The 9,064-nt window shown below is 36.5% G+C and overlaps 1 protein-coding gene across 3 annotated transcripts in view; it reads left to right on the forward strand.

Moving 5' to 3' along the window:
- The window catches only part of FGD6 (FYVE, RhoGEF and PH domain containing 6), a 120,312-nt gene extending 111,648 nt beyond the window's left edge, over positions 1–8,664 (forward strand). For all 3 annotated transcript variants that reach the window (XM_058741759.1, XM_058741760.1, XM_058741761.1), the window contains 2 exons: positions 3–151; positions 3,757–8,664. In XM_058741759.1, coding sequence (XP_058597742.1) covers positions 3–151; positions 3,757–3,793 — 186 coding nt within the window. In that variant the 3' untranslated portion in view covers positions 3,794–8,664. The remainder of the gene's footprint in view (positions 1–2; positions 152–3,756) is intronic.
- Positions 8,665–9,064: the final 400 nt, after the last annotated feature.

Genomic DNA, 9,064 nt, shown 5'->3' on the forward strand with positions numbered 1-9,064 from the left:
AGGATGTGGCAGCTTTGGAGAGTCAGCCTTTACTAGGATTCACTGTCACTCAAGTCAAAGATGAGAATTCAGAGTCTAGAGTGTTCCAGTTGCTGCACAAAAACATGTTATTTTATTTGTTCAAAGCAGATGATGCTCACTCAGCTCAGAAGTAAGTAATTTAGGCCTATTTTTCTTTTATACATGAGTTTCAAGTTGTTACATGATTGATTTTAAAATAACCTACTTTCATGCATGGGGACAATTAAGAATTTAAATCCAAGATCCAAATTAGGAAGATTTAACATATTTTTCAAACTCTTTAGAATTGTTTTAAGGACAAGCAAGAGGATCTGGAATATTTTCAGGAGGCAGAGGGGAAAAGAAAATAGGTAGTTCTGTCCAAAATATTTTGTCTATACTGACCTCTGAGGAAGCAGCATGAAACTGCTCTGCTGCAAGGAAAGGAAGCCGAGGCATTTGACCTCTCCTTCAGTGAGGGTGAGGATCATCTCTTGAAACATTCCAGGACTTTGGCAATCCAGTGACTCAATTGTGCCATGGAACAGCAGGAGTTTAAACAGCTGCTTGCTAACTTACTTCTTTGGGAAAAAGGTCAAACACATTAAGAGGCTCCCATGCTGTTCCCAATAACTGAGTAGAAGGAAATGGATATCATTTTAGATGGTAAAGGTTTTTAAACAATCTCTTCAAAATTCCAACAAGAATATTTGTTTTGATGTCATGACGTGGTTTGACATAGAGAAGCATATCTCTGTGGAACCCAGGTCCTTTGTAAACAAAATAGAGCAGATAACCTTTAACCAAATCTTTCACTTGATTTTTATTTTGGTCTCACACGTTACATGTTTTTGTTTTCACTAAGATGTGCTTATGTTTTCTCCATAGGCTTAAAACGGTGCATGCAGATAAAAAAAGAATGCTTTAAGTCAGCAAGGCTTATCTTTTCTTAATGCAGTTAGAATTAATGTACCCGAATTGCATATGCTCTTGCATATTAATCAGGTACAATGTTGCAAATACTCTGGAACACTTTTTTCTTTTTTCCAGTCTATGTTAGGACATCTACTATGTATATCTATTACTTTAAATAAATTGTTTTGAATTGAAGAATATTTAAAATTGTCACTTAACCATTATTTTTTCTGTAAAAACTACTTGGGTAAAAGAGTAATTGCTCTAATATTCTGTTAGGTATTACACTTCTCATGATTTTTATCTGTATTCATCATCAAACTGATAAAAATTATTGCTTTTGAATATACATCTTTTGTTTATATCATTAAGTCAACAAGGTAGAAAAACCTTCAGACAATTGAATGTAGGTAAGTAAAGGGAATCTGCCCTCTTGTAATTGAGAATTAATACAGGATAAATTACAAGTTTCTCTTTGAAGTCACTAATGTAATGGGGTTTTTTTGCATAGTATAGAATATTAAAATGTGTTAATTTTAATGAAAATTTTTAACTTTTTAAAAGTCTCTTTATCATGATATAACATGCCATTTGCATTTAAATTTTTGAAAATTCTGTCCTTGAAATTTGAGCTATATCTGTTATAGGCTGCTTCTATTAACTGAGTGGTTTTATTTTTTTATTTTTTTAAAAATTTTTTTTTTTTTAACGTTTTTTTATTTTTGAGACAGAGAGAGACAGAGCATGAACGGGGGAGGGGCAGAGAGAGAGGGAGACACAGAATCGGAAACAGGCTCCAGGCTCTGAGCCATCAACCCAGAGCCTGACGCGGGGCTCGAACTCACGGACCGCGAGATCGTGACCTGAGCCGAAGTCGGACGCTTAACCGACTGAGCCACCCAGGCACCCCTAACTGAGTGGTTTTAGATGTTCACAGAAGCAATTACAGTCCTAGGGAGGTACAAAGTGACTACCTCCAGGTGTCTTCTGAATAATTGAAACTGTGGGTATTGTCAGATAAACTTTGAGACTAATGAATTCTGGGAAGACTTCTATGAAACTCTGAGACACATTTCTTTTTCTTTTTGAGACACTTTATATTGCATACAAAATTTTGATCAACTGGAAGTAGACCAGATATAGATTCTCTTTCACTGAAAACACTAAAACAGGTTTCAATTACGGATCCCCAGGGAGTTAAGAGAGAAGGAAACAGAGGCAAAGATAGTGTTCCTTAAACCAGGAAGGAGGTTGAAATAAAGGTTTGCAGATGTATGCATTTCCAAAACCAATTATATGGGATTATCAGGACTTCATAGAGCTTTTTATGAAATAGTCCCTTCTCACTCCTCGTAGAAATAGAAGATGCACTTGCCAGGCCAGATTTTGGGCCATATTACCAAATAAAGTATAATTCCATATACACAGAATTCTAGTTTAGTATAGGAAAGATCTTTTTTTTTCAAGTTTTTATTTAAATTAAGTTAATTCACATACAGTGTAATATTACTTTCAGTAGTAGAATTTAGCTGATTCATCACTGACATACAATACCCGGGGCTCATCACATATGCTTTCCTTAATACCCATCACCCATTTAACCCATCCCCCCCCCACCTCCCCTCAACCAACCCCCAGGTTGTTCTCTATATTTAAGTGTCTATTTCTTTTTTAAAAAAATTTTTTTTACTTTTTTTTATTTTATTTTTTAAATTTACATCCAAATTAGTTAGCATATAGTGCGACAATGATTTCAGGAGTAGATTCCTTAGTCCCCCTTACCCATTTAGCCCATCCCCCCTCCCACAACCCCTCCAGTAACCCTCAGTTTGTTCTTCATATTTATGAGTCTCTTATGTTTTGTCCCCCTCCCTGTTTTTATATTATTTTTGTTTCCCTTCCCTTACGTTCATCTATTTTGTCTCTTAAAGTCCTCACATGAGTGAAGTCATATGATTTTTGTCTTTCTCTAATTTCACTTAGTATAATACCCTCCAGTTTCCATCCATGTAGTTGCAAATGGCAAGATTTCATTCTTTTTGAGTGCTGAGCAATACTCCATTGTATGTATGTATGTATGTGTGTATATACATATATATATATACATATATATATACACCTATTTTGATCAAACATATGTATGTATGTATATACATACATACATGTGTATGGGTACATATACACATGTATATATGTATATACATACATACACACATACATATACATATATATGTGTATATATGTATATATATGTGTGTGTATATACACACACACACACACACACACACACACCACATTTTCTTTATCCATTCATCCATCGATGGACATATTTGGGCTCTTTCCATACTTTGGCTATTGTTGATAGTGCTGCTATAAACATGGGGGTGCATGTCTCCCTTCGAAACAGTACCCCTGTAATCCCGTGGATAAATGCCTAGTAGTGCAATTGCTGGGTCATAGGGTAGTTCTATTTTTAGTTTTTTGAGGAAACTCCATACTGTTTTCCAGAGGGGTTGCACCAGCTTGCATTCCCAATTGTTTACTTACTCTTGAGAGAGACAAAGTGTGAGCGGGAGAAGGGCAGAGAGAGAGGGAGACACAAAATCCAAAGCAGGCTCCAGGCTCTGAGCTGTGAGCACAGAGCCTGACGAAATGCGAGATCATGACCCAAGCCGAAGTTGGTTGCTTAACTGAGCCACCCAGGCACCCCAATAGTATAGGAAAGATCTTAAATATACAGGCAGGGTAATTGGATCCACAGGTACAGCTATTATGTATATTGTCTTAACGTGTACCAGATGATTGCATTTTATAATTCTAACAAATTTCTCTTACCAATAGGTGGATAGAAGCATTTCAGGAAGGCACAATATTGTAGTGATACTGGTTTCATCTCTTCTGTGATTTCACGTGGTGGAATTTCATCAGAATGGAGTAAATGCAGTACAAAGATTGTATATAAATGAACACTGCCAAGAAAATCCAGCCAAAATCTTCATCAAATATTAGAAATTATTTTGTTGGGTATAAGGGGTTTTTTTTGAATGTTTGGTTTTTTCATGTATGTTATTTATTAAATTTTGATGTTTACTTAATTGTCAGAATTATTTCTGAGACTCACACTGAATTCTAAAGTACCTTTTCTTTAGAAACCAGAAAACTTATCTTAATACTGTATACTGTATTAACCGTTTGTGACACAGATTTCTCCATGTGTTTATAGTGTTTCATTGTAACATTCTCACCTGAGGTAATAAGTCTTTGTAAATACAAAAATACACATCAAGGAGAAAATTTCCATGTGCAGTGTTTGGTTTAGAAATTATTATAAAACTGCTGATAGAAAAAAAAATGTATGTTTTTGAATCAATAAACTTAGATGAATTTTTGTATCTTTTAATGGAAAAACACGTGGCCAACTTCTACCTCAGCAACTGTGAAATGAAATTCCAGTAAATTATCTAGAGTATTTCTGTTATACCTCTTTTGGCATGAGATAATGTTACATCATCAAGGAATTATAGCAAAGGGATAGATTCTGGAAGTTTTCGTTGAACTGAGCTATTAGTAGGAAAGAGGATGTTTTCATTTGCAGAGGAATACAAATAATTAACTCTGTGGTCTTTCTATTAAGTCTAATCCTTTTTTTAAAGCTAGAAACATAACTGTATTATTTTTTTAAAGCAAAATATGGTAAGCATCATATTCCACAATATCCTTTGCTATTATAAGTGTTCTGAGCCCAAGTCAGTGGTGGTGGTTGCATCTAAATGTTCCATTTCCTATAATATTGTGCTTTAAAAAATGAACTGGAATTACCATATCAAAAAAAAAAAAACACATATTCTAAGCCGGTGTTTACTGAAATTGTATTCATTTTTTAAAGGTTATTTAATACTACTTTGTGTTATGTCCTCCCTGGTAATTAAAACAAATCCTTTATTTCTGTAACCAGTTGCCAATGCGCACCTCATTAGGAAAGAATTATATTCATAATTCTGGTGCACTTACTACTAACGTGAACTGCTTTGTACATAAAATTGTTGATGAATAGAGTTTGAAAAATGAAATTCACACAGTGATTAAAGTCATTCTTGATGTTCATAATTTACACTTATTGACTGAACTTTAAATGCAGATTATCTTAAAGGGCACAGGAATTTTCCTTACTGCTTTTATATAAAGGATTTCCTAATTCGGTGTGATGTTTACATTTGTCAAGAGAATTACTGAGTGCCTTTCTGAAGCCTTTTGAATGTTGTTTGTTCCAGCACCAGAGTCTCTACTAAATCTAGAGTTGGCTGCTGTAGTTTTTTCTGGCCGTTTCATGCTGTGGAATCGTTTTTAAACCCTGTTGCACCCTCACACACAATCTTCACTGTCTCCCCAGCCTTTCTGTCACAGTAAGTAAACTAATAATTCTTTGCAGCTCACTAATTTTAACCAAGACAGCATAAATAAGGCTTCCATGTTAAAATCCTTGCAGTTTTTAGTGTATCCTTTTTGGAGACCAAGGTTATACCTTAGAAAGTGTTTCCTTCTGCTTCTTTGGGTCTAGGACTTTGCACATGACAAGTCATTTGGAGTTCTTCCCCCCTCCTCTTGAGCTCTCAAACTTCTGACTGCAAGGTTTGACTTAAACCTCAGAATCTAAAAAATACCAGCCAGGCTATTTTGTCTTCCAACAGCTGGCTCATTCAAGAACCAGTTATAAATCGAAATACAAAAAAACTGCACAAACTTCTAGTAATTCTGATTGTATGTGAAACTCCTGTATGATTGTACTCCCTATTGGCTTAGCCCCATGGAGGGTTTTGAAAAATATAAAATACATATAGCTTTTTGAGGAAGCTATCAGATTACCACCCCCCCCAAAAGGTATTTTAAATGTGGAATAGTATTACATTCCCTTATCCCTTCATCAATCCTTCATAACATAGTAAAGCTGCTCAATTATTTATTTAATCTGGCTCATTCAATATCAACTGAGAAACCTAATTATATACACTTTGTTGTCAGGCTACTTTTAAAAAAATATCTCTTGATAGCTAACATTTTAGAGGAAAAAATGGTATTATTTGGTGCATTCTATGAGAAAATATACACAGTACCCAAATCCCAACATGTATTTCTTATACATGTGTTTCCATCACACTCTGTTCAAGTTTCTCCTTTTATTCATAAGGAGGAGAAAGAAGAGCACTTGTAAAGCTAAGCAAAAAGGCACTAAAAGTAACCTAGGCAAGAAATGCCAGGTTAAACTGGGGGAAGGCTGGTGTTCTTAGTGTGTCCCCTCAATCAAGCCTCCTCTTTAGCCGTGAAGCTGTAAATGTAGAGGATCCACCAGAGTCCTAGAAAAGTGAGAAAGGTTATCTTGGGCATCATCCCACATTTCTGAACGTCTCTCCCACCTCTTTTCCCCTGTTCCCTAATGTACCCCGTATCCTCCTATTTACCCTCTGCCCAAGATATTTAATTCTCTCTTCAACCAAAACCTTGATTCTTTGAGTATGTAGTAGCATTCCTAAAAATGAGATCATCAGAGCAACTCTGTTTAATATAAAACAGTAATGAAACAACTAAATGAAGAAGATAACATAATTTTTTTTAAGTTAAATTTTAGGTAACATATAGTGCAATATTGGTGTTAGGAAATCAGTGATTCGCCACTTATAAACAACACCCAGTGTTCATCACAGCAAGTGCCCCCCTTAATACCAATCACCCATCTAGCCTATCCCCCACCCGCCTCCCCTCAGTTTGTTCTCTGTTAAGAGTCTTGTGGTTTGTTTCCCTCTCTTCTCTTCCCTGCACCATCCCCCTGCCCACTTCCCATATGTTCATCTGTTTTGTTTAATTCCACATATGAATGAAATCCTATGTTATTTATCTTTCTTTGATTGACTTATTTCATTTAGCATAATACATTCTAGCTCCATCCAAGGAAGATAACTTTAAAGTGTAGTTTTGGCACACCTGGGTGGCTCAGTTGGTTAAGCATCCAACCTCAGCCCAGGTCATGATCTCGCAGTCCGTGAGTTCGAGCCCCACGTCGGGCTCTGGGCTGATGGCTCAGAGCCTGGAGCCTGCTTCCGATTCTGTGTCTCCCTCTCTCTCTGCCCCTCCCCTGCTCACACTCTGTGTCTCTCTCTCAAAAATAAATAAACATTAGAAAAATACACACAGTATAGTTTTGTTAGCCAGGTGTTGGCAGGAAATAGGGAAAGCCTGCTATTTAGAAATTTAGTTAAAATGTAAATGTTACTACAACATATGTTGATATGTCTTGGGAATATGCATCCATTTGCACTCCCATTTTTGAAGTCTGAGATCTACCATAGTCAAATGTAGTCATTGAGATTTTCAGAGAGATAAATCCTATTTCTCCTGTTAGGCCTCACAAAATACCTATCCTGTGTCTTTTAAGACAAAATATTTGTTGAAATACACAGAATGTGAGGACTGGATTCTTATCATCTACAACTCAAACACAGCCCTCCCAATGCCCTCATTATAACTCAGATCGTAGACCTACTTTTTACCCCATCCTGCAAGGCCATATTTGCAACTACCTGCTGGACATCTACACATGAGTCCTTTTTAGGCATTTTAAACTTTACAAGACTTCATTTTCTTTTCATTCAGATCTGTTTATCTTCTTCTGTAATGGAAAAACACCACTCTAGGCTCTAGAATCTGCTTCTAAGTCTCAACAAGACCCTCTGCTATTGCTCTTGGATCCTTTCCATCTTCATCACTTTTATTGCACAGACCCTGGCTCAAGTCCTTGTTACCTCTTCCCAATGATTAGAATAACTCTTCCTCTAAATCCAGTGCCATCTTTGCATGGTCCCATTTTCAACTCTGCCAGAGCCATCTTCTAAGCGGAGCTCTAACCTAGTTTCATCCGTGCTCTTTGCAACTTCCGATGGCTTTCCAGTGGCTTGGCATAGAATATTTTTCCTCAGGTATCACACACTCCAGCTAAACCCACCCCAACCCTTCTTTGTTTATAAGGTTTACTTCTCATTCTCTTCCCAACCCACTTCTGCCTATTTATCCAAGACTTTTCTTTTTGCAACAGTTGGTCCTAGTCCTTCTCTCCCATATCCCCCCCCCCCCGCCACTACTCCTCCAGACCACATCTAGTCTCTCCTTTTCCTATGCCTCTATAGCCTTTTAACTAGGAAACACACTTTTTTATGGTGCCTATCACATTCTATTCTTGAGATTTTGAGACTCCTCAGCATCTGGCAGAGTACCTTGCGTGCTCTGGACACTCAGCATTTGTTTGGTGAATTAAATTACTCCAAATGGATCCCTTCTGGTTTTTATTTTTTTAAGTGCTTTCAAAATACAAATGTTCTGGGGCCTATGCCACATTTAATATTCTGTAAAGGAAAATCATCTATGACTTTCCCTTTTATAAGAAAGATAATTTCTAGTAGGATTTTATTTTTTTTTAAGATATTATATAATAGAAAATTTTCAAGAAGTCTCAATATCAAATTCCCATGGTGAGGGGAGAGAAAGGGACAAGTTTCTCTTTTATATGAGTCGGTCATAGCATGTTAAGAACCAATCTTGAAATACTATATTGTTTTTTTAAATAATATGAGTTTCTAGAAACATGTTTTACTTAAAGTGGTAATAGTTTGTATCTTATCGTCCATATATAGATCCCTTATAAATATTAGTATTGTAAATAGTGTCAATATGTATTTATACAAAATAAATTTACTGTATCTACTTTTGGTGTGATGATGTCTTTTAAGCCATATATATTTTTTTTTAATCCTTTAATTTTTTTTTTATGTTTTTTTGTTTTTTGGGTTTTTTTTGAGACAGAGAGAGCATGAGCAGGGGAGGAGCAGACAGAGAGGGAGACACAGAATCTGAAGCAGGCTCCAGGCTCTGAGCTGTCAGCACAGAGCCCGACGCAGGGCTCGAACCCATGGACCAAAGTCGGAGGCCCAACCGACTGAGCCACCCAGGCGCCCCTAAGCCATATGTATTTTTAGAGTCACATATTTAAAGATGAACCACACAGACCTGTTTTCAGAGACTGAGACATGAAGCATATTCCTCTTCTTGGGGAATTTTTCTGTGTCCAGCCACCTAGTTCCAGAGGGAAATGATAGAGGAAATG

The sequence above is a fragment of the Neofelis nebulosa genome, chromosome 8, assembly GCF_028018385.1.
Source record: "Neofelis nebulosa isolate mNeoNeb1 chromosome 8, mNeoNeb1.pri, whole genome shotgun sequence".
Lineage (NCBI taxonomy): Eukaryota > Metazoa > Chordata > Mammalia > Carnivora > Felidae > Neofelis > Neofelis nebulosa.